Consider the following 26,394-nt stretch of genomic DNA (forward strand, 5'->3'; position numbering starts at 1 on the left):
GCTAGCCTAATCTGGCTTCAGGTGCGATAAACTTAATAGGGGAGGAGTCTCCGCTTTAATGCCTCCGTCCTCAAGGCAATTGCAAGCAATTCAGATCGCTAGCCAATATGGCTTCAGGCGCGATAAATTCAAAACGAAAATAATTTTATGGTTGGGGTCGCCATATCGTGGGGAATTGTATTAAAGGGGTCGCCACATCGTGAGGAATTGTATTAAAGGGGTCGCAGCACTATAAAGGTTGAGAACCACTGCCCTACAGTATATGGTAGTGTTTATGTAGGAACAAATGTATCCTTTGCACATTTGCACTTTCCCTGCTCTACAGCTGAACCAAAAGGATTCCATCTACCCAGTAAGACCTGGTCAATTCTTAACAAGATTAGGACCCAACATGGCAGGTGCCCTAGTCTCCTCCATCAACGGAATCGTCGTGCTCCAAAGCAGACAGTGTGACATATTATGGAACACGGTCCTTTGAGCACATACACTTCATCATGTTGTGACTATATTTATATATTGACAGTCTATCTTTGGGTTTTAAATAGTTCCATATTTGCTCATTGAGAATATAATTGTGACATGCTTTTTGTGGTGAGCCGGGGTGGCGCAGTGGTTAGAGTGCAGTACTGCAGGCTACTTCTGCTGACTGCCGACTGACTGCAGTTTGGCAGTTTCACCCGGCTGAAAGTTGACTCAGCCTTCCATCCTTCCGAGGTGGGTAAAATGAGGACCCAGATCATTGGTGGGCCATAGACTGACTCTGTAAACCACTTAGAGAGGGCTGTAAAGCCTTATATAAGTCTTAAGTGCTACTGCTATTGCTTTTTAACATTTTGCCATATGCTAAATAAAAAAAAATAACGTTTGCACTAGCCCCTGTTTAACACTGGCAGTACAATATCTGTAACAGTCATAGAATATCTTGTAACAGTACAGTATCTGTTAAGAGTTGTACTGCAAAAGATTAGCCATAGCCTTGTTCTGTCATCTCTGTTTTGGGGAAAGAGGAGAAAACAGAAGCTTCATTGAAGATAGTTTTCAGAAAAGGCAGGGTAACCTAAGGTTAGATAGCTAATGTGGATAATGAAGAGAGCAAAATAATTTAAGGAGGTTTACCCCTGCTTTATTGTCTAAAGGAAGGCTTTGATCAGGTAGCGGGAGCCAAAATGTGGAACACATTAAGGCTAACAGGCATGCCCCATGCCGAGGGACTTGATTATTCTTCTGAGCAGAGTTCAAAATAAACAAGAAGCTACTGTAAGAACGGAATTTGAGGAAACAAAGAGATTCAGTGTAGGGAAGGGAGTGAAACAATAATGTGTTTTGTCATCATTTATGGTTAATTTACATGGCAAAAGTTTTAGAAAAATGGCAATATTGGAAGAGATTGCAGCTGGAAACAAAATCGGAGGATGAAACACAAAGAATTAGAGCTATGCAGATGACACCTTTTGTCCACTGAAAGTAAAATATATAACATTTGGTGATTCTGGGAGCAAAATGTTCTGGAGAACTATTGGATGTTTGTTCCCATCTCTCTCCAGTTCCTCTCCCTGCCATCCCAGTTCATTTCTGAATCTTTGTGGGACCAATTTCTGAAATTATATTCACCAGATGAAAGTGGCAGCTTGCATCCATACAGATGCCTGAAGAATGGCATCATTTGAATGCTATTTGACAAGGTTCAGCGGGGGAAACAGAAGATTTCAGAGTTCTCCAGAACATTCAGTTACAATTTATGGACATTTCTACAGCAGTTGCAGAAATGCTCGTTAGGAAAATAAAATGGAAAATGAAAAACCTGGGTTAATCTAAAATATTAAGATGAAGGTAATGCCACTTGTCAATTCACAACGATTGCCATGAAATGAGAATGGTAGACATTTGTATTTTCTTAAACTCAAGAACGGAAAAAGAGGGACCACTTCTGGAAAAATAGATTAATCTTACTCTGGAAGGCAGTGACAAATGTAGTCAGGTTCATGACATATGCACATTTGTATCATCATACAGATCAGAATAGGTAAAGCAGTGTTTTTCTCAGTGATAATAGATACTATGATTGGTGGACATGAAGGAAAAACAAAGATAATTATTGACTTTGAATGATTGATTTAGAGGGAGGTGTTAAGAATATAATGGACTTCAAGAAGAACCAAATAAGTCAGTCTGGGACAATCCTTTGAGGCAATAATTAGCAAGTAGAAGCTTATTATTTCTGCAGATGATACGTGTTGGGGTTGCACTAGGAAAATACAACCAAATGCATTGCACAGTTGAGGGGAGAAGATGGGAAGACAATGATTACAGTGGATAGATTGGATTAGAAATATTATTGTAATGCACCTGGAATAGCTATAGATTGTCATCTGTAGGGACAAGTCAGGATTTGTCCATTTGGTCACTAGACGTCAGGCCCAGCTCAGTGGTTGTAACTAATATAGCTATAAATCCACTGACAAATGAACTGTATCCAAGCAGCAAGTGAACGGACACTTTTTAGAAGAAATATCCACATTGAAATCTTTTTAAGACTTATGCCATACTAAAGAACAGGGAAGCATTACTCATGGCAAGTAATGGATGGGAGTGAAGGGACAGAAATGAGCTTGCACCAACTCTTCTGTTGGATCTCCTTCCATGAGTTCATTAAACTGATATTAAATACAACCCAGTAAATCCAAGAAACAACCCAAGTGACAATAGAGAAAGTCTACGGAGGACTTCCCTCTCCATCAGTAATACTGCAAGTTTCTTTTTCAAATTAAAATATTAGTTTTGTTTGTTTGTTTTTCGGTTTTATATTTTACCATTTACAAAAAGCAATATTAAAAAAATATTAGTTCCTAATAAATAAAGGAAACTGTGCAGACCGATTTCCCCTTGAAGAGTTGAGTTGTCAACCATCTGAAAAGATGACAGATCCTTCTCATATTTATCTAGTAAAAATGTATATTAAATGATTTTTTATTTATTTGTATCCCACCTTTATTACTTTTACAACTAAAGGCATTGAATATATCCAATACTCCTTCCTACTTCCATTTTTCCCACAACAACAACTCTGTGAGGTGGGTTGGGTGAGAGAGTATGACTGGCATTATTGTTTATCATTTTGAAAGTATTGATCTCTTTTGTGAGGGTTCTTTGCTTTTCAAGGACTGGACACATCACAGTGTAACCCTTCTGTATATACTACTTCGTTGCAACACACACCTTCCCCAACAACAGATAATTGCTCCACACCAACTTCACCTTTCTAGGCCTTCAGAGTTGATATTGCCATGACTTCAATATTCAGTTCTTCCAAACAAAAGTCACAAAGTCTCTAAAGTAACATACAACTTTTGCTTACTTCCAAAACTTCTGGCACTAGTTAAGATGAGGCACTACCTCAATGAGGTTGCTTCTATTCTGGTTGTTGGTCAAGGTCAACCTCCAAGTTCTGCTCTTAAGCAGAGCTGGTTTTGGACACTCCAGCTGAGCTCCAAAGCCAGGCTTCCACCAGAAATACCACCAGGATATGCTGCTTGTGTTTGTGATCCTGGCAGTTGATGGATAGCTCTCTTGCCTTCTTGGGATAGCCATCAGTCTCCAGATCAGGGGTGAAATGCTACCAGTTTGCTCTGGTTCAGGTGAACCAGTAGTGATAAAAACTACTGGTTTGGGCGAATCGGTAGTTAAAAAAAGCTACCAGTTTGTCCAAACCGCTATTTCCAACAATCAGCTGTGCCGCCTGGTTTATATTCGCTAGAAAGCAGGAAATCCTGCTTTCTAGTGAAGCTAAATCACATGTCACAGCTGCTCCCCCCAACCGCTGTTCTACTTACCTAATGAAATCATCTTTTTCTGCGCGAAACACACGTTTGGTGTGTGTTGCGCATGCGTGCACAGTGTGCTTTTGCATGTGCTGTGCATGCGCACGCAGCGTGTTTTTTGCATAGGCTGCTCATGTGTGCACGCAGCATGCCTTTTGCGTGCACTGCGCATGCACAGGCAGCGAACCAGTGGTGATCCACGGAGGATTTCACCACTGCTCCAGATGTTGCCTTCTGCTTCCCTGTCGGTTCAGTGTTTGCTCCTTTTCTTCTACATACCCACTTTGTCACAGTATTTGGTTTTGTAAGGAAAGGCCCTGGATGGAGTCAAGCTATCTCTGGACTTCGACTGTCCCTGAAAATGCCAAGGTGTTGTTCAATTAGCCAGACAGCTGAAATGCCAGCATGGATGCTTTTTAGTAAATCTGAATAGGGGAAATGAGAAAATAATTATTTTCAGATGATCCTACTAATCTTCCACCTAAAGTGCCACCCACATGCCACTTAAATGTGGCTTTTAGCTTTCCTATTTTAGACCACTAGTGATGAAATTTCTAGCAATAGGAGGTGACATTCAGTGTTAACTGAATGTCGATAAATCAGATGTTGCATTACTTCTTAACAGAGTATGGTCCTTGGATTTGTAAAGTATGTGCGCACCTTTGTGGCAAGCCACCAAAATATGATATAGATATTTTTATATATGTATATACTTCTGTTTTCAGGAACTCGAGAGAGCTTGGAGAGAATACGACAAACTAGAATATGATGTGACAATCACAAAGAACCACATGCAGGAGCAGCTGGAACGGACAGGCGAGGTTCAGGTGTGACTAGAATGTCAACTTCTAATAATCTAATTCTAATAAATAAAAAATCTAATAAATAAAAATCTAATAAATAAAATAAACTTTGTTCCATAGCATTTTCTGGGTATGGGGGTTAATGATCTGTAGCTCCCTGCATGGTCTAGGAGCAGGTTATTTGAAGCACCATCTTTTCCATGTCAAATCTCCTCAGAGCAGGGAGGCAAGGGATGTTACAGGTCTCTTCTCCTACGGAGGTCCACCAAATGGTGCCTTCTCTGTGGTAGCATCATACCTGGGGAAATAAGATTGGCCCCCACTTCTTTCAAAAGGCCCTGAACACACAGTTTTGCCAGCAGGTCTGGAGACTCCAGGGTGATATGGAGCCCATCAAGTGATTGTTGTGAAGTTAGCAGGAAGTGGGAGGTTTATTGGGTTTTCCATTGGGGATTTATTTCCGTAAGCCACCCAGAGTCACCATGAGAAAATATTAATTATGTAAATCACAAATACTGTTTTGGACTTAGCGGGTATGTGCTAGGTGTTTGGGTTTTTTTTTTGCAAAATAATGGATTATGTTGCAGAAAAGGATAATAGAATGGCTGTTTAAACAGGCAGTGTTGTTTTGAAAAAAATGGCAGAAGGATTAATTAGAAAAGCTCTACCTGAGTGAATGGAATTAAAAAATAAAAGAGGTTGAATGATATAGGATGAAAATGACATGGGGGAATTCTGAAAGGGATGTTCTAGAGATTTGCTAATATAGAATGATAATACGTTGAAGAGTAGAATTGAAATTAATACGATAGATAATAGCATTCAAGAAATCATGAAAAGGAAATCCTAGATGGCGTGAGAACGTTGGAAAAAATGGTATGGCTGAAATGATAATGAAATTGAAGAGATGTGAAAATACGTGCATGGTTTGCTTCTAGATTGGTTGTGTGTCTTGTTTCAACATGTTATAAAGATTACAATTGGAGGGAAGTTGTCATTGTTCCTCTATACCAGGGTTGTCAAACTCGCGGCCCGCGGGCCGGATGCATCACACACTGGCCACGCCCCCACCTGGTTTAGCAAAGGGGAGGAAAGTCCCAATATGTCACGTGACAACAGCATGATGATGTGAGTTTGACACCTCTGCTCTACACAAAGGGGGAAAGAACAAGAATGAATGAAAAACCTGTAGAGGAATTAGTTTATTAAGCGTTTGGCCAGAATACTTGATGGAAAAGGGTCCAGGTGGTGACAAAGAATAACACTTGATAGTTACTGGATATTGCTTTATGCTAGCTAGAGAGTGTGTAAACCTGAACTTTGCTTTTATTGAGAAATACCTCAGGTTGAGAAAGAATGCTTATTGTGCATTCGTTGGTTTAGAAAATGTCTGTGATAAAGTGAATTATGGAATGTTTTGCCCAAGAATGAGGTTAAAGATTGGTTGCTGAGTTTATCAGCAGCATGTAATGTAAGTAAAACAGGCATGAGAATAATTACTTGGTTGTTGTTTTTTAATATTTCAAGACAGAACAGGGATTATCCCTTTAGCTTAATGGCTAAATGAATAAAGTTTGTGATGATGGTAAAGCATATTGGTTGAGAATTGTAAACAGACTATATAACTGTCTCGTTGGCTGAGAACATAATGATTTGCAGCATACATCGAACAGTAGGGTGCACTGAGGACTATTGATTTATAAATTGATTCTTTTTCAGAGGCCATAATAATTGGCTTCAGAGGGGAAATGGTAGAAAGATTGCAAGTTATATATAAATGGTGAAAACTAGAGCAAGTTGATGAATTCCTTTATCTTGGTCAATAATTACTCAGGGCAGGTTCTCTATTTTTGCACAGTGTATATTCAGTTTTTGGTCAGTTGGGGGCACCGCATGACATGTTTTGTCCTCATTGGAATTCTTCAGGTGTAGGTACCCAGGTGTTTTCCTTTGGAATTCAAACATCTACCTCAAAAATTAACTCACAGAGCTTCACATTTTAGATGCCCGCATACAGGGCATTGGGTTTAGGAGTATCCAGCAGCTTTTTAGCAGCTTAGCAGTTGCTATCAAGCTCTTTTGCTTAAACTCTCACAGAAGAGAGATAACAGGTTACGTATTATATCATGCCCCATTTATGAGATTTTACATGACTCACCAAACTATGAGTTAATCAATAAATGTGGATAAAGGCAAAGTGTTTGAACCTCTTAGGACAGGGGTGTCAAAGACCGTGGGCTGGATTCGTCACGTGCTAGCCACGCCCACTCCCATTTTAGCAAAGGGGGGGAGTCGCGATACGTCATGTGACCAGATGATGATGCGAGTTTGACACCCTTTCTTCTTGTACCATATCTGTCATCAGATGCTGGCGATCCTATTTTTATCAACAGCAGCACAAAAAAGTGCTGTTGAGTTTTGTCCAAACTGGTCCCTTAGATTTTGAAGCCATGATGTTGACCCCCCCCCCTGCCTTAGGATAAATATCTAGTTATCTCCATCTGAATAATTCTAATAAGGACAAAACCAATTGGGGGGGGGGCGCTTCCTGATGCTCAATGTAACTGAAAACACCACAAAGACTATACACTATTAAAAAAACAAAAAACCCACCATCACCAAGGTTACATTATTACACATGGGAAAATTTTAAGAAGTAGAAATACTGGTAGAAAAATAATGAATAAAGTCCCTAGTTCACACGGTTAGCAAGTTACAGAGAAATTTAATGGCAATGGCATATGATCTGTTTAGCTCCCACCCTGATGGTGAGCTGGAAATCTTTAAAAACCTGGCATAGAAAAGTGCTTGAGCCCGTTGGTTATATTTTATGCTATAGGGCCGTGATGGCGAACCTATGGCACGTATACCAGAGGTGGCACGCAAAACCCTCTGCTGTCACAAACGTGGCTTTTCGTTCGTGAGCTTCCGTTTCCCTGCAAACGATGAAACAGAAGCTCAAGAAAGAAAAAGATCTTATTTCTTGCTGCACTGCCAGTGTTGGGATGCTCCGCCAACCAGCTGGTCTTTGGGTCTCTGCTGTGCATGCGTACATGTCCGCACATGCGCACGTCTGTGCATGCACATGTGCATGCATGTACACTTTTGTGCATGTCCATGCATGCGCATGCATGTCCACAGATGTGCGGGCATGTCCACACCTGTGTGCACACACCTTTTAGTTTGGGCATGCAGTTTGGGCACTGTTATAGGGAGTGTGTTTGCCCAGGCTTATGGGATTTTCTTCTATTGTTCCCTGAATTTTAATGTGAGCCATCCACAAACATCATTCTCTGGCCCCCAAACACTACCCAGCTGGATCTTCTAAAAACATGTTTTTTTGATAGTAGGTAACTTCTTGGACATGTGATTATTTATTTATTTCTCTTTTAGGAGAAGCAGTATTATTCAAAGTGCAGTAAAAATAGTAAGCCAAAGAAATTAAAAAGACAGAGAGACAAATGTCCAAGTAGTTACCTACCATCTATAAAACATACTTTTAGAAGATCCAGCTGTGTAAGGTCTGGGGGCCAGAGAATGCCCTTGTCAACTCAGTTTTTAAGGCTGGTCTTATTTCTTTCCTTCCTTCTTTCTGGCTCTTTGAATACTTATCCAGAGTCCCACTAGACAACAGAGCTCTGGGCCATCTCACCTGAGCTGCATCACTTACCATTGTCTTTGCTGTGCACATTGTGCACAATTCCAACTAGGCAGAACTTGCTATTCCATAATTACGTGTGCCAACTATTGCAGGCAGCAGTAACTATCTTGAGAGTTTGGTTATCTTGAGAGAAGCCAGCAAAATAGCCTTTTAATTAGGTCCAGGAAAATATCAGTAGATTCAGAACAGAACATAAAAGGGTGCATGATGCTAGTTTAAAATAATTGGATGCATTAAAAGCAGGGCGTCTCATCGCTAACTTTTATCTCTGGCAGAGTGAGTCGGCTGGGATACAGCGTGCTCAGATTCAGAAAGAGCTGTGGCGAATTCAGGATGTAATGGAAGGTTTGAGCAAACATAAGCAGCAAAGAGACAGCACCACGGAAGCAGGTAAATTAGCATATTGACTTCCTGCAGAATCTACGGGACTAGCAGAGAAGCCTCTACAATGAATAAATGCTGTACTTATTCTTCTTCAATGAAATGCAATTTTACTTCCAAAGACCAAAAAGGAAATAATGGAAACTCTAAATCACTGCAAATCTGTGCTACTGCGAGCATAATTTTTAACCATTATTTATGATAAGCTAAACATTCTGCTTTGTTTTTAAATAGGTCTCATAGCATCAAAGACCTTTTCACCAAAATATAAAAATGAGGTATGTTTTTCTACTTTTTTTTTTTTTTTTGAGATTCTACAGAAGCTATTTAACTTCCAGACTTAAGCTCCTGCTTCTCCATTTATGTGTATATTTCATAAGGTAGTTATTTATAGGTGGGGTGCATTTAAAGGTTAAGCATTTAGATTGCACTTATGAATATAAATTTGAATATTGATTTTATTTTTTGGTCCCTCATCACACACACATTTCAGACAAAAAGAAATATTGCTTTGCTTGTGTGCCTCTTATAATTATGAGCTGAGCACTTGAAACAACAGTTTTAATGAAATGTTTGAAGCCGAATGCAAGTGCTGTGCCTGGTATGAGTAAAATATCAGGAAAAAGTTGCTTTAAACGTTAGTATCAATATATTCAGAAAACTGGATAGACTTTTAATATGGGAAAGCTATAAAATCTTCTCATGATTCCTTGGTGAAGGTATATTTGAACATTGATGTGCATAGGGATATATCCATGCATAAAATGAAGCAAAAATTGTAAATAAATTCATAGGAGAGGAAACAGAATAATTCCTTATGTAAAAAGCTACAGGAAGTCCTCGACTTGCGACCACAATTGAACCCAAAATTTATGTTGCTAAGTAAATTATTTGTTGAGTGAACTTTGCCCCATTTTACAACCGTTCTTGTCACATTTGCTAAGTGAATCATGGCAGTTGATAAGTTAAGAGCGTGGTTGTTCAGTGAACCTGACTTCCTCATGGACTTTGCTAGTCAGAAGGTCACAAAAGGGGATCACGTGACCCCAGGACACTGCAGCCATCATAAATATGAGTCAGTTGCCAAGCATCCAAATTTTGTTCATGTGACTATGGGGATCCTACAAATGGTCTTAAGAGTGAAAAATGGCCATAAGTCACATTTTTCAGTGCTGTGATAACTTTAAACAGTCACTAACCAAACTGTTGTAAGTCGAGGACTACTTATATTTGTGTCCTAAGTAAAGGACTTGCTTGAGGGTGGTGGTGGAGAGGAACTAAGGCCTATTTTTAAACGGTACCCAGGTGCGTACAAATGGAAAGAAAAGAGAGTTGCGTCCACTTTTGTGTATCTAACTGACATAATTGGGGATTTTTCCCTCTGTTGCGAAAGCAGCTTCCCTCTAATCCAGGAGTGTCAAACTCGATTTCATTGAGGACCACATCAGGGTTGTGTTTGACCTCGGGGGGGGGACGGGATTGGGAGGGCATGGCCAGGGTGGGCATGGCTAGCTCAATGTCACCCTATCAGGAGCTCCTGTGGTGGCCCAAGAGCTTTGCCAGCAAAAATGGGCTCCCAAGCTCCGTTTTCGGCTGCAACAGCCTCCTGCAACCCTCCGCCAGCGAAAATGGAGCTTGTGAGGACCTTCCGCAGCCCTCCTGAGCGCCGTTTTCGCTGGCAGAGGCACTGAGGGCCGGTCCTTTGCTGTTTCCAGGGCAGCCCCGCGGGCGAGATCTAAGCACCCTGCGGGCCAGATCCGGTGTCCCGGGCCTTGAGTTTGACACCCCTGCTCTAACCCCAAACTATGTTGTAACTGCTGTGAAATATTTGAAAGAAGTTGTGTAAGTCTTGTGAGAGATGAGCACATCTAAATCAGGTGACTGTTCTGCAATCTTTAGGAAGAGGAAGTAGTCCCACCTCGTCCTCCGCTCCCTCGGTCCTATGACTTTGCAGAGCAACTTCCCATAATCCCCCCTCTGCCCAGTGATAGCAGCTCCTTGCTCTGTTATAGCAGGGGCCCCGTCCATCTGCCTGAAGAGAGGAAGATTCATCAAGTTCAAGGCTACCAAAGAAATGGAGCTCACTGTGTAAGTGGCCACCATTGCCACATCGTCCGCCCACTGAGCATCACAAACCCTTCCTATCTCCTCTCCCGCACGGTTGCCATTTTACTTGATGGCCTTCCTATCCATTTTATGTTGCTTTCCCTTCCTCAGCTTCATCTTTTTGTTTAATTTTTTTTGTTTCAAGGACATTATTCATGTTTGTCATTTGTGATTTTTGTTTTGGGATGGGTTTTTTTTTTCCTTCCACCCTCCCCCAACATTTTTGAATATAAATGTCTCCCTTGACTCGGATTGGTTGCATGTCCGTGTTAGGTTCAAACAAAATACAACTTGTCGTTTAAGACGGTTAGAACAAGATTTTTTTGCTCTGTTCTATTCTGTATGCAGTAAGTGTTGAAACGTGCCATTTTTATCGACATGTTCTTTTATCATTTATTCAAAACCATTCATGCGGATTGTGTTTTCCAAAGTTAAAAAAAGAAGTAAAATCATGACAGAAAACTCCCTGCCAGAGGGAGTGTATGATTTGCATTTGAATAAAAACGAAATTGGAGATGGAACACAGTTTTAAAGACTTTAAATGATAAGGCAAGGAAAAGAAGGGGGCAAAAGGATGTTTTTGGCAGCTCAAAAATGAAAAAAGAGAAAGAAGTTTAGAAATTATTCCCTATGAAATTAGAACAATTTGACTTTTTCTGAACCAGAGCTTCAGATTTTGATACAAATTTTTTCATACATGACAGGAAATTCCTTTGCAATTAGGTGCTGATACACCAAACAAGGAGAATGAATCTATGTTTGTGTTCTTCTGGTTCATTTCTAGGGTCCTGATTATCGGCTTTATAAAAGTGAACCTGAACTAACAACTGTAACAGAAGTTGACGAATCGAATGGAGAAGAAAAAGCAGACCCCGTTTCTGAGTCAGAAGCTTCTATGACTAAAGGTATTAATGAGACTCTGTGCTTTAAGATGACTTCATTTTGATCTGCAGGCAATAGGGCAATTGTCAACTCGCAAAGCATTCCTGGCCTGCTCTCAAGTTGCCATAGGCAGGAAGGGGAAAAACTGCCAGAGCAGCACGGCAGCCACAGCCAGAAACACATTCCACGCATACCTTTTTAAAGGCTGTATCCCAGGTTACTTGGAACAGCTGGAGAGGTGTGATCTCTACAGCCCGTGAAAGTGCTCCGTTGGAGAATGTGATTTATGACACACCCTGGAAGGATGGGGGAAACAGGGTCATAATTGGGCCATATTACGTGGGACAGAGCTGGCTTCACTTGGGTACATGCTGACATGTTGCTTCTAATAAATAACTGGATTTCTTTTGAAGCTTGGCTTGAGACTCATGATTTAATTAGGGCATCTGTCGGAACCCTGACAGCAATAGCAGTAGCTTCATTAGCAGGGTAACATTTTCTTATAAAATGAGTATACAGAGTTAAATTTAATTACGTGACTGGAAGGCATCAAGTCGGGCATAACTCAAACAATTCCTAATTTTATAATATCGATAGCCCTCAACTTATGACCGCAATTGAGCCCAAAATTTCCATTGCTAAGCAAAGCAATTGTTAAATGAGTTTGTTCCCATTTTACGATCTTTCTTGCCACATTTGTTAAGTGAATTACTATGGTAGTTAAGTTAGTAGCATGTTTGTTCAGTGAATCTGACTTTGCTTGTCAGAAGGCTGCAAAAAGAGATCATGTGACTCTGGGACACTGCAACCATCATAACTACAATTCCAATTCCAATTCCAGTTTGCTGGCTGAGGAATTATGGGAGTTGAAGTCTACAAGTCTTAAAGTTGCCAAGGTTGAAGAACCCTATTTTAGACTGTATTTTATTCCAATTTCATTTTAAATTGTATTTTATCCAGTTCTATTTTAAATTGCTTTTATCAAATTTTAATAATAATTTGTTTCTGGAACTCTGTACTTTGATATGGCCCAAGGCTAATCAGTAAAATGAAGGAATGAATGAATAAATATGAGCCAGTTGCCAAGCAGCCAAATTTTGATCATATGACCACAGGGGGATGCTGCAACGGTCATAAGTATGAAGAATGGTAGTCAGTTACTTTTTTCAGTGCCCTTGTAACTACACAAATGGTTGTAAGTTGAGGACTATTTGTACTATCACAGCTCCCATGTGGTGTGTGCACTACTCTTCCAACAGTTGTTTGATTCTTAGTTTTTCTTCCTCCAGCTCTCGACACTGTTTTGCTCAACCTTCCTTGAATTCCAGATTTGCCATTAAACCAAAATCCGCTACTTAGAGTTTGAAAATTAATGAGTAGTTATGATAGGCCTCTCCTCTCCCAGGCTGGTCCCACAGAAGCCTCTCCTCTCCCCTTCTCTCCCTCAGGCTGGCCCCACAGAAGCCTCTCCTCTCCCCTTCTCTCCCTCAGGCTGGCCCCATAGATCCTTTCCTCTCCCCTTCTCTCCCTCAGACTGGCCCCATAGATCCTCTCCCCTCCCCTTCTCTCCCTCAGGCTAGCCCCACAGAAGCCTCTCCTCTCCCCTTCTCTACCTCAGGTGGCCCCATAGATCCTTTCCTCTCCCCTTCTCTCCCTCAGACTGGCCCCATAGATCCTCTCCCCTCCCCTTCTCTTTCTCAGGCTGGCCTTATAGATCCTTTCCTATCCTCTTCTCTCCCTCAGGCTTGGCCCCATAGATCCTTTCTTATCCCCTTCTCTTTCTCAGGCTTTCTAGCCCCTTCTCTCCATGAGGCTGGCCCCACAGAAGCCTGTCCTATGTTATCCCATTCTCTCTATTTTCAAGTTGGGAGGGGGAGTAGAACGTCTAATTAGCATCAGAGCATGTTATAATAATATAGGAAATACTAATGCTCTGATGGTCATTTCGAAAAATCCTTCCTTAGTGAGCACCAAGAAGCCAAGAGGAACATACTTGGCAAATTTCAAGTTTGTAGGCTTTACGGTTCTGGAGATTTCATGATTAATACGTGAGTGGTTTTCCCTTTTATATATATAGATTGTAATTTCCACATGGTCTTCTGTCTTATATCTGCATACACCTTATCTAGAGTTTTTAACTGCTGTATATTTTAACCTTTCTCCCAACCTCGGCTGCTAAACCCTTTTCTTGCTTATGTGTTTTTTTCATTATTTCTCTTTTTGTAAGCTTGCAGATACTGAGGGCCTCATTTGTGCTCTCATAAAATGTCCAATTAGAGGCCTTATGTCAGCAACTCATATCTTCACTTGATATTATAAGGAGCAGTTCATTCAACTAGCAAATAATTAGTAAGTTGTATGAAGCAAAGGCATTTGGAGACTGTACCATTTATTAGCATTAGCATTTAGACATATACAGCTCCACAATGCTTTCCAGCCCTCTCTAAGCGGTTTAGAGAGTCAGCATATTGCCCCCAGCAATTTGGCTCCTCATTTTAGTGACCTTGGAAGGATGGAAGGCTGAGTCAACCTTGAGCCTGGTGAGATTTGAACTGCCAAATTGCAGGCAGCTGGCAGGCAGCAGAAGTAGCCTGCAGTTCTGCATTCTAACCACTGCACCACCATGGTTCATTAGGCTGTTCTCCCTCTGAAAATTCACTGATTATTTTACTCCAGCTACAAGTAATCCTCGCCTTACAATCACAATTGGGATCAGAATTTCTGTTGCTAAGCAAGGCGATTGTTAAGTGAGTCATACCCAATTTTACAGCCTTCCCTAGAGTTGGAAGAGGCCACCTGCTTAAATCCACCCAAGGCCTCCCCAACCCATTGAAATATCTCATGCTCCCCACAATTGCTTCTCCCCACCTCATCCTGCCACACCGGGTCATTTACTGTGCGAAGATCTAACAAGCAGTCTCCACTCTAGCCTCTCAGCTGCATGCGCCCTTCTGCAGCCCCATTTAGGCCTACGCAGGCCTCCCCCAGCATGTTGCATGCCAAAATGGAGCTCCGGAGGGACAGATCTACCCCTCCGGAGCTCCATTTCGGTCTGCAACGAGCCAGGCTAGTCCTCTGGAGGTCGAAAGGAGCGTCGGAGAAGTGGATCTGCCCCTTGGAAGCTCCATTTCAGCTGGCAGCGTTCAGGTCAAATGTTGCAGAGCCTCTGCAGTTGTTCGTAAGGGTGAACAATTGCTGTGGTGCTGCAAGATTCATAGTTTCAGGACTTGTTCGTAAATGCTAGGGCCGTGATGGCGAACCTATGGCACGCATGCCACACAGGGGTGTAATACTCCCAGTTCTGACCAGATCACACGATCCGGTAGCGATTGTGGCCGGTGGTTCGGCGATCCAGTAGCGATCGCGGAACCACCAGCGACACCTGCTGCCCGGGTGTCATTACTTCCTGGTTTTAACCAGGAAGTAATGTGTTTTGGGCATTTGCAGAAAGTCTGTACATGTATTGCGTGCGCATGCTGCGTGTGGACTTCCGAGCCGGTAAGGAAGGTAAGTCAATGGGGCACATAGAATTATGGGTGTGGGCATGCGTGCGCGCAACCCCCCCCCCCCGCACGCCCTCCTGGCATGCGATGGCAAAAAGTTAGCCATCGCTGCGCTAGGGGATTTTTATCGTGGACCTTTAAACGTTTGCTAAAGGGAACACTCGTAACCTGCAGATTACCTGTAATACGGTTGTTAAGTGAATCCGGTTTCCCCATTGACTTTGCTTGTGAGAAGGTGACTCTGGGACACTGCAACCGTCATAAATATGAGACTCATATTTATCCAAATGTAAATCAGGTGACCATGGGGATGCTACCACGGGCATAAGTGTGAAAAATGGTTGTAAGTCACTTTTTTCAGTGCCGCTGTAATTTTGAACAGTCACTAAACCAACTGTTGTAATTCAAGGACTACCTGTATACTTTCTCTGCCTCAACGTGTGAGACAGGCTGATGTAATGAGACAAAGACAGTTCCATAGGCAACCTGGCCCCATGCCATTATTATAATAATGACAGCTCAACAATGGAATAAATAGCCTTAGATGCAATTGCATCATCTCCTTGGAGGGCTCACCTGAATATAAGGAAACTGTTGTGGCCTGTCGGCTTCCGGCCCCTCCAGCAGCAAATGAGGAGGAGGCGTGGGAGTCAGGGTCAGCATCAAGGCAACCTGAGAGCTCCCAGGGGGAAGAGGGAATGGAGCTGGCAGAGAGAGAGAGAGAGAGAGAGGCAGAGCCTGGGCCGTTCATCCCTCAGATGGAGAGTCAACAGCCCCCAGGTCCGGAGGTGGCTAATGAGGAAGAGGAGAAACAGACGGATGCACAGAAGGCAGTGGAGAGGAGAGCAGTGGAAATCCGTGGGCCGATCCTTGGGACGAAAGAGCCACCACTGCTAGCAAAGCCCCACCCTAGCTCTGGGGATAAAAGGCAGGGGGCGGAGATGAATAGATGTTGCAGACAACTATTTTCCCTGCCAGACAGATTTGTTAGTCTGTGTTGAGAAAGAAACTTTTTGCCAGGGCTGCTGGTGCTCCTAATAAAGGAATCATTGATTTAACTACAGAGGGTTTGTCCTGTTTGGGGTACTGGGTCACAACAGAAACATGGAAAAAGTAGTTGAAGAACACGAAGGCTGCGATGTCCTATCTCAGAGCAGGAATTACATTGAATATGATTTTACTTTGAGAAGGGATGGTGTCTAGTTAAAAAAAACATTCTTTTAATATTTTTGGTGGTATTCCGAAAACACCAATACTACTGCTCTCTATTTAGATATGGACAGATACGTAGCAGCTTCTTTCAACCATCTAATAAGCCATCAGTGGCCCGAGTAAAATGTGTGTCCTTGCCTCCATTAATAGTAAAGAAAACAGTGAGCTAAATTTAAGACTCGGTATAAATCGTCATTTAGTTTGAGCGATTTAAGTGTCCTTAGGTGAGGAACATTAATTTGTGTGTGCATCTGCATTCATTGTAGCAATATTGATCAACAGATTATGCCCGTGCATTTTATCAGGGCATTGTCCCTGAGACTTGCACGATAAGCAACATTAATTGTTTAATGTTTATTTCCAGACTACAGCGGTCTTTCCCCATAGTGAAGAAAACATCAATATCAAAGTGGGAGCGAAGAGCAAAATAGCCTGAAAAATTGTTTTATCCCGTCAATTTTTTTTAAGTTAAGGAATTGAGTCTTAGCAGTAAAAAAAATAATAATAATAAGAAGGTCTACATCTTCCCGATTGGTAAATTGTCTTTTATTGGCTAGTACAGGCAGTTCTTGTTTTACAACTGTTTGTTTAATGTATGTTCAAAGTTACAACTGCAAAGGGGGAAAAAATAATTTATGACCAGTTTTTACACTTCACAATTGTGGCAGAATCCCCATTGTCATGTGATCAAAATTCAGGCATTTAACAACCGACATGTATTTATGACAGTTGCCTTGTCTGGGGGGGGGGGGGGGGAAGGGGGGAATCATGGAATCACCGTTTTTAACCTTCCCAGCCCACTTTTGACAAGCAGTGCGGGAAGCTAGATTCACAGTGACAACGTGATTCACTTAACAGTTGCAATGATTCAGTTAACAACGGTGGCAAAAGAATGTTGTAAAATGGGGCAGAGCTCACTTAACAACTATCTTGCTAAGCAAAGGAAATTTTGAACTCAATTGTGGTCATAAGTCAAGGACTACTTGTAATAGTGTCATAGTTTCATTTATATACAGGTAGTCCTTGACTTACGATCACAGTGGAGGCCAACATTTGTGTGGTTAAGTGAGACATTTGTTAAGTGGGCCTTGCCCCATTTTACGACCCTTCTTGCCACAGTTGTTAAGTGAATCACTGCAAGCTGTTAAGTTAGTCACGCTGCTGTTAAGTGAATCTGGTTTCCCCATTGACTCTGCTTGTCAGATAGGTGCAAAAGGTGATCACGTGACCTTGGGACACAGCCACCGTCATAAATATGAAGCAGTTGCTTAGCATGTAAATTTTGATCACACGATTATGGGGATGCCTCAAAGGTCGTAACTATGAACAATGGTCATAAGTCACTTTTTTTCAGGGCCGTTGTAACTTTGAATGGTTACTAAATGAACAGTTGTAAATTGAGGACTATCTGTACATAAAACATTGTTATAATACACATAATGCATCTGTATACCTAATATACCTACTCGGGATAAGGCGTGTAGAGTAAAAACGGAATCAAATCTGTTTTAAGGATTCATCTTTAAATGCTTAACTGTCTGTACTTCTAAACAGCGGGAGGGGAGATCTGAGCTCTTTGTGGGTTGTTTCTATGTAAATAGCTTGTGGTTGCATATTAAGATCTTTAAGTCCTGTTGTTAACAGATGGAGAACTTATAAACATCTAGAAATAGCTGAGCTATAACATGTAATTTAACGGTATTTGGAAGGCCTTTAGTTCGCGATTCCTGCTGGGATGCCAGAAGAGGGGTTTGCACTATTACGTTACTTATTCCAGGAAATAGCGGTTTCCAAATCACTAATTTGGAGAGAGGAAATTAGCGCAGTACTTCCAAGTGGTATGGGATGACTTAACTAGTTTCCTGACTTTAGATCGTGGTCACTGTATATTATTATAGAGAGTAAAGCCTGTAGAAAATGGTAAGACCAGTGGGGATCGATACTGTGAGGATTGGTATATTATGGCTAATGTTATGCACACACCGGGAAGCTGTTTCAACTCCTACTATCAAAACGACGCTATAGAGCATTGCACACCAGAACAACTAGACACAAGAACAGTTTTTTCCTGAAGGCCATCACTCTGCTAAACAAATAATTCCCTCAACACTGTCAAACTATTTACTAAATATGCACTACTATTAATCTTCTCATCGTTTTCATCACCAATCTCTTTCCACTTATGACTGTATGACTATAACTTTTTGTTGCTATCACTAAGGGTTAAATTGCAACCTATGATCATCATTTGTGTTGTAAATGTTGTACCTTTGATGAAGGTTTTTTTTCTTTCTTTCTTCTTTTTCTTTTCTTTTATGTACACTGAGAGCATATGCACCAAAACAAATTCCTTGTGTGTCCAATCACACTCCATGGCATAGGGCCGGGCTACTTACGGGACCGCCTTCTGCTACCGAATACCTCTCACCGACCCGTGCGCTCTCACAGAGAGGGACTCCTCAGGGTGCCGTCAGCTAGGCAGTGTCGTCTGGCGACACCCAGGGGAAGGGCCTTCTCTGTGGGAGCTCCCACCCTCTGGAACGAACTCCCTCCAGGACTTCGCCAACTTCCGGACCTCCGAACCTTTCGTCGCGAGCTTAAAACACACTTATTCAGGCGCGCAGGACTGGATTAGATTTTTTAGCTTTTAAATTTTAAATTTTAAACTTTATACTGATTTTAATTGGTTTTATTATTTTTAGTTCAATTGGCCGGCTAAATATTTCATTTTAAAATTATTTTAAATTCATTGTCTATCTATGTATTTTAATATGGCTGTACACCGCCCTGAGTCCTTCGGGAGAAGGGCGGTCTAGAAATTTGATTAATAAATAAATAAAAAATAAATACTTGGCCAATAAATTCTATTCTATTCTATTCTAAGCTTCTGGTTTCCGGGGTGTGCATGCGCACTGGCCAGCTGGTCTTCATGCATGCCAGAAACCAGAACACCAGGTGACCGGCGCGCATGTACATGCCTGAAACTGGAAGCTCAGCACCGGGGAACTGCTATTCTGGTTTCTGACCCTCCCACATGTGCACGCCAGAGAGGTGCTCTTCCCGTTCTGGTGCTCCTGCCTGCGCGCTCCCGTTTCGGTACTCAGTGCCGAAAAGGTTCACCAACGCTGCCCTAGATCTATCAATTTACTACCGTATGCTGATGACACAGTCATTCTGTGTTCCATTGGCCTTAAAAGAGCCTTGAGATCCCTTACAGATTGTTTCACTGAGCAAGAATTAAGAATAAATTATTCCAAGACCAAGATTTTCACCTTCTCCAAATGCATAAAATTGGAATTTAGGTAGGCAATCCATTGAGCAAGTTAAGATCTTTAAATGCCCACCTGAATTATGTGTCTCATAATGGCAATACCACTTACACATTCTGTGTTTCTCCGAAAACAAGAAAGGATCTTATTTTCTTTTGAACCCGGAAATAAGGGTTTGGCCTTATTATCGGGGGGGTCTTATTATTTTGGGGGTGCAGGAGGCCCCGGGTGGCCTGCACACTCACAGCCGGGAGTCCGGCAGAGAGAGGCTCCCTTCGCGTGCCACCATCGAGCCCCTCCCCTCCCACGGGGTGTGTGTGTAGAACGCGAACAGCCCAAAGGCACCAAGCCTGTCCCCATCCTCCGCTTGCGAGCCTCCCAGACCTCACCATGTCGATGTGGGCGAAGCCAGTGAGCACCAGGTCCTTGAGCTCATAGCCAATGCCACCGGTGCCCACCACCAGTACTCACGCAGAAGCCATGGCCTGGCCAGCTCTCCCTGCAGGGTCCAGCACCAGCTTGACTCTTTGCGTGAAGCCAAAAGCAGAAGCAGCGGAAGTCTTTCTCTCCCCTAAACTCTGCCTCTGCAGCTTCCAAACCCCAGCCAGGACAGCAGCCGCTCTGGGAGAGGGCTTCCCATTCTATGGTGATGGTCGCTGGAGGCCTCCCCTTTCCCCCTGCTCTTCTTCACTCCGATCACTCCACAATCCCCCCCACCTGATTCCTAACTAACCGGAACGCCCACCAGTGAGCCCGGGAAGCCCCTCCATCTCAGAAGTCACTAGACTGGACAGCGATCAGGCCGGATACTTCCTGGGGAAGGGAGCCTCATGGGACCCTTACCCGCCCTCCCTTCCTCCCGCAAGTCCAGTTTACTCTTTCCAGGCGCCCGGCAGCGAGACGCCAGGCAGCTGCTCTAAGAGCAGCCCTGACAGACACAGCTCAGCCGGCCCAGACACAGCCAACGCTTCTCACCCACAGCTGTGCTTGGCCAAAGGGGACCGCTGGGCCTCTGCAGGCGACGGCAGCAGCAACACCTGCAGTGCCTCAGCAATCCCTGCTGAGACCTGTGCCCATCGGCGGGACACCCCAGGCCTGTTGTTGTAGTCCTCTGCAACTTCCCGCCGCCCTGCATGGAGGCCTCTCTACCACCAGTGGCCACCCTGCCAAGAAAGCCCCGGGGCAGCAATGCTTGCGCTGGGACTGCTGTGGCGGACGCTCAGTAGTGCGGGCTATGCGGATGTGGCGCCTGGGCAAAACTGGAGCTAAGTTTTTATTCTCTTCCTGAAGGCCCAGAGGGTGGAAATAGACTTTACCTCTGGTGGGGAGATATTCTGGAGACACGGGCCACAGCAAAATAGGTTCTGCTTCAGGGGTGGGTTCTACCTTACCTCCACTACTGGTTTGCAACGGGAGTGCACACACGCAGAAGCTTCTGCGTGTGCACAGTTCATTCATGATGATGTCCAGGCGGGTGAGCAGATCCTCCCGCCACTGTTACTACCGGTTCACAAGAACCGGACCGAACTGGGAGCAACCCACCACTGCTCTGCTTCTAGGCCCTGGTAGCCAAAACTCTTTGACCAATGGGGTCCACGGCGTGGCCCTTCTGCCAGATCAAGTGGAGTGGGCAAATACCTTTGGGGCAAGCTGATTCCTTAGATCAGGGGTCTCCAACACTGGCAACTTTAAGGCTTGTGGACTTCAACTCCCAGAGTTCCTCAGCCAGCAAAGCTGAAGTCCACAAGTCTTAAAGTTGCCAAGGTTGGAGACCCCTGCCATAGATAACCTGGTCTGATACCATAAAGGACTTTAAAGGTAATAACCAATGCTCTTCCCACAGCTATTTTGGAAGGGAAATATAAGGAGGGAAAACCCTTATGAAACATGACACTGTCCTGTGACATGAGTACTATAGAAACCACATGTTCTTTTATACTGCCAATACTACAGGGACATTCACCACTAATTATCTTTTTTATCGGATAATTGTTATGTGCATTATTTGGTTATATAACCAATTTTGCTACGTTATAGGTAAGCTTCACCTACACGTGGTTCCAGTAATCATTGATGTTAATGGTTAACTTTGCTTTATTTGTTTTACTGAATGATTTTTTGTTGTTGTTGTTGTTGTTGGTCAATGACCAAAATAAAGTTTCTGTCTGTCTGATAATAATGTAATTCAGTCTGGACTTAGTGCCAAAAAATTTTCTTCTTCTTTGAAACATTGTGATTGTGCTAGGCCTGTGATGGCGAACCTATGGCATGCAGGTGGCACAGGTGGCACACAGCACCCTCTCTGTGGGCACATGAGCCATTGCCCCAGTTTAGTTCCGCTGCGCAAATGCGCATGCCTCCCGCCAGCAAGCTGATCATAGGGTCTCTGCTGCGCATGCGTGGGGGTGGGGCGGGGGGCACAGGGAGGGCGGGTGCATGCGGGGGGGCGGGGCGTGCATTGCATTTTTGGGGTTCGGGCGCACATTCAGACACAGGCATGTGCTTTGGTCTGCAGAAGGTTAGCTATCCTTGTGATAGACAATCATTTCTTCTTTAATGAGCATTCCTTTGCATTTTCCTTGACTGCCAACTTTAACGCAGTGGCACTCTCTTGTAGCAAGCCCATCAATTAATTTCTAAAATGCAGGTGTATAAACTTTAAAATACATTATTGACACTAGTGAGAAGAAAGCATTTCATTGTATTTAAAAGCCTCTTAAACTAGGGCTTTACTATTGCCTTGGCAATGGTCTCCAAAGACCAGTTTATGTTGGTTGTTTGCATAAGTGGTATGAATTAGCTAGAGATAGTTTGAACAGCATAATTTCAGTAGTCCAGGTCTCTTGGCAAAACGGTTTCTACATTTACATAAGCAATAACAGAACTTCCTTTCAGAAAGAGTTCCTTATACAATTGTGAATGTAGGAAGAAAACGAGAGAGGGAATGTTTAGTCTTACTCCGTGTTTGAGATTGGTTTGTTTCTTCAATCTAGAGATGGGGGGAAAAGGCAAAACCATCGCTAGTGAAAATTGCTATATGGTTACCATATCCTTTTTCTATTAAGTCAAGGTGTTTGATTGAATAATTGGTAGGCTTTATTTTAAGTCTGTGGCTGGGATCCAAAGAATTATGCAGTTTTCTAAATGATTTAAGTCTACATCCGACTGGAGGTTGATGTAGGTGGCTCTCGTTAATAAAATGCTTCTCCTAAAAATTGCAGAAGATGAGAAGATGGTGTTCAGAAAAGAGGGCTGTACCTAGTTTTTAAACAGCCAAATGTGGTTGCTAAATGAGGACACTGTCAACCCAACTCCAAGTAAAACTCTGAAGCAAGCATTTTTCAAAGTTCTATTTACTAGGATAGGTAAATTGGCACATCTGGGAAAACCTGAATCTGAGAGGTCTGGGTTTTCCCTCAGTAAATCAAAACCCCCAAAACCATTCCCTGACTCCTCAGTCGATCACATGCTCCAATCACCAACCGTCCCATCTTGAGACGGCATTCTGACCACTCCTTCTCCAGATGCAGGATCCGCCTGACCTTGACCGACAGGAAGAATACTATGATGTCTAAAGACAACCCCTCTACTAAATCCCCCCTCCTATTTTCCCACACATGAGAAAGTGGCAGCATGGAAGCTTCCGGCCTAATATGTCTTCCAGAGCTGACAGACTGCTTATCAAAATATTATGTACCATGTGCATTGCAAAATGATAATACCTTCAATTTGTCGTAGCACACTGGGGGTCAATTGGTCCAGAAACCTTGTATCTTGATTAGCTTCAGTTTTATTCTATATTTCTCTGGATTTCACTGTAATTTGAGTACAGTGCAACCTGTAAGTAAAAAGCAGGCAGAATCTGGGGGCAGAATCAAGAGAGCAATCAGCCTAGAGTCATTACATTCCCACAAACCTCTAAATCCAACTCTTCTTGAGTTCCGTTGACTCTTATCTAAAACCAATTTAGTGCTGCCCATTAATTGACTAGATTTTTGTGTAAAGGTATGAGTGATAAATAACCTTAATTGGAACTTAATGCGTGGTCCCAATTCTTCGCACTTTACACAGCCTTCTGCAATCAGAAATTGTCTTGGTGTGCTGGAGTACAACTCCCAACCATTCTGGTTAAAGGCAGGTTGGACGTTCTGAAAGTCTATTCCGGTATATTGGGCAGAAAACAGCTTGAGGCAGTGGTGGGATTCAAATAATTTAACAACCGGTTCTCTGCCCTCATGACCAGCTGGGTGGGCATTCCCTGCAGCCTCTTGGGAGCGAAAACGGGCCACCGGGGGGGGGGGGGGATGCTGCACCCCCCACGCCCCGTTTTGGGCCTAGTAGGCCTCTCTGAGAGCCAAAATGGAACGCGTGGGGACTCCTGGAAAGGGAGGGGCCAGCCAGCAATTTAACTACCAGTTTGCCTGAACCAGCTGAATCCCACTACTGGCTTGAGGGAATTTAAGGTGATTGTATTGAAAAATCCTTGCTAAGTCCTGTTGTATTAAATCTGGATGTAAATGTATCAGATTAACATGCTTCTCACCAGAACGAAGCCTAGTTCTGACATTGTGGCATACTTTAAATGCCTTTATCTTGTTTTTTTATAGGATCACATTTTCCCATTGGAGTTGTGCCACCCAGAACAAAATCACCAACCCCAGAATCTTCAACGATCGCTTCTTACGTGACTTTAAGGAAAACAAAGAAGATAGACCTAAGAACGGTATTTAAAAGAAATAGATTTGTGTTCTTGGCTTTCTCTAATGCTCTCATCAATAGGGCATCTCAGCTAGTAACATGGCAGCAATATGGATGTAAGGGGTAGAAGGAATAACCTTGAAGGAATGATTGCAACCTGTGTGTGGTTTCTGTTTCCTGGCTCTAGCTTCATCACACAGAATCTGACAACATAGACATCTAATGCAACCTTTGATTAGAATCTCCACTGATAAACTGTTGAGAAAATTCAAATGGGCAAAGAAAAAAATTACAGTGCTTATCACTTTATCAGAGCAGCCCATTTTCTGTGGCCAACTGACAATTGGCGGCAGATTTATTTAGGCATTATTACAGTGCTGAAATTTCACCCACTGATATTCTAGATCAGGGGTCTCCAACCTTGGCAACTTTAAGACTTGTGGACTTCAAGTCCCATTGTGGATGCCCAACATCCCATCCAGTGGAATTCTGGGAGTTGACATCCACAAGTCATAAAGTTGCCAAGGTTGGAGACCCCTGATCTAGATTATGTGCCTACAAAGAGTTTCTTACCTAGCAATATATTAGGAACCAGGAACGCTTGACGGTTCAATGTTTATGTAGGATTTGAAGCAGCTTTGCTAAAGAAGGACATGGCGTCCATGGCAAAACGGTATCGGTTGAGGAAATATATTTTTACTATCATTCCCTTTTCTTTCTTTCAAGGAAAGGCCGAGAAGCGCAGTGGAGCAGTTATGCTTGGCAGAAAGTACTCGCCCACGAATGACATTGGAGGAACAGATGGAAAGAATAAGGAGGCATCAACAGGCCTGCTTGCGTGAGAAAAAGAAAGGGCTGAATCTTATCGGCATTTCAGATCTGTCCCCTTCACAAAGCCCAGCCCCCGTCAGAGAAAACCCTTTTAAATTATTGCAGGTAGGCCCTCAGTCTTTCAGTGAAACACTCTCTCACAGGCAAAAACAATGTTCTGTCGGTATTATAATCTCGAGGATTTAGGTCAGGGGTCTCCAACCTTTGCTGGCTGGGGCATTCTAGGAGTTGAAGTCCACCAGGCTTAAAGTTGCCGAGGTTGGAGACCCCTTATTTAGGTTCTTCCCAACTGCTACCATGGAGATAGAATTTGATCTGATCTTGGTGTGTTTCAAGCAGCTAAGCAATTGGGGGGCCTTATTTGTGCTTGGGTGGGGCCACCAGCCAATGAAAAAGGGGCAGCACCGATCCAATTCTGCTTTGTGGTTGGGAAGACAACATGGACATGTCCATGAAGCCACCAAGACGTTCAACCCAGAGGAGTTTTGACCTTTTATTTCTTACAGTAAGAGGAAGTGTTGTTTGTGGACTTCTTGGTACTCTATGAGTTTGGGTGTTTGCTTGCAGAGATATCCAACTAGGTATAATACCCTCAGCACACTGATGAAGCTTCCCAGTTGGATAGTGAAACATCTGGAAGCAAACAATCAAATTTAGAAAGTATCACGAATCCCATAGTTCCAACCCTGAGCCACAGAGATCCTCTTCTGTTGAAAATGTTGTTTATCTGACAGTGTAAGATAAAGTTAGTGGAATTTTGCTTCCAATTAATGACAAGGAAAACTCTATAGAGTTGAGAAGAAGCAGAAAGTGTAACATGCATGACATTTCGGCTTTCCAATCAGGAACTCCCAGTCATGGAGGTTTATGAGTCTTGAAAGTTCAAGACATCTGCAAGCTATCATTTTAGAGAAGGTTAATTTGGAGCAATCTTCCTCCTCCTGATTTACACCTTTCTACTTCTTTGATTTCTGAAAGGCCATGTGAATATTTTATAGTGCTGTTGTCAGAGTGGGAAATTAAGGGGCATCCAAATATTCTCTTACAAGGTATTGAGAAAAGTTGTACTTGTTTCATGCACAGGCAAAGATACTGTTGCACATTCCCATGTTGTGATTTTAAATTTGTAATGATATGAACCAAAGGAATCTCACAAAGCTTGCATGTTTTCCTTGGTTGTTTATTGTGTAACTACCATTTCTATTTTTAATGGGAGTGTCACTTGTTTAA

General features: G+C 42.8%; 1 protein-coding gene across 9 annotated transcripts in view; it reads left to right on the top strand.

Annotated features, from left to right (window-relative positions):
• Positions 1-26,394, top strand: part of PLEKHA5 (pleckstrin homology domain containing A5) — a 251,781-nt gene that overhangs the window by 216,547 nt on the left and 8,840 nt on the right. For 8 of the 9 annotated variants that reach the window (XM_058191852.1, XM_058191850.1, XM_058191851.1 and 5 more), the window contains 6 exons: positions 4,544-4,645; positions 8,558-8,672; positions 8,898-8,941; positions 11,554-11,674; positions 24,243-24,358; positions 25,060-25,269. In XM_058191852.1, the coding sequence (XP_058047835.1) occupies positions 4,544-4,645; positions 8,558-8,672; positions 8,898-8,941; positions 11,554-11,674; positions 24,243-24,358; positions 25,060-25,269 (708 nt within the window). Of the gene's footprint in view, positions 1-4,543; positions 4,646-8,557; positions 8,673-8,897; positions 8,942-10,562; positions 10,752-11,553; positions 11,675-24,242; positions 24,359-25,059; positions 25,270-26,394 lie in introns of all 9 variants that reach the window. The other variant, XM_058191862.1, reaches the window with a different exon arrangement.

The sequence above is a fragment of the Ahaetulla prasina genome, chromosome 7 (assembly GCF_028640845.1).
Source record: "Ahaetulla prasina isolate Xishuangbanna chromosome 7, ASM2864084v1, whole genome shotgun sequence".
Taxonomy (NCBI): Eukaryota; Metazoa; Chordata; class Lepidosauria; order Squamata; family Colubridae; genus Ahaetulla; species Ahaetulla prasina.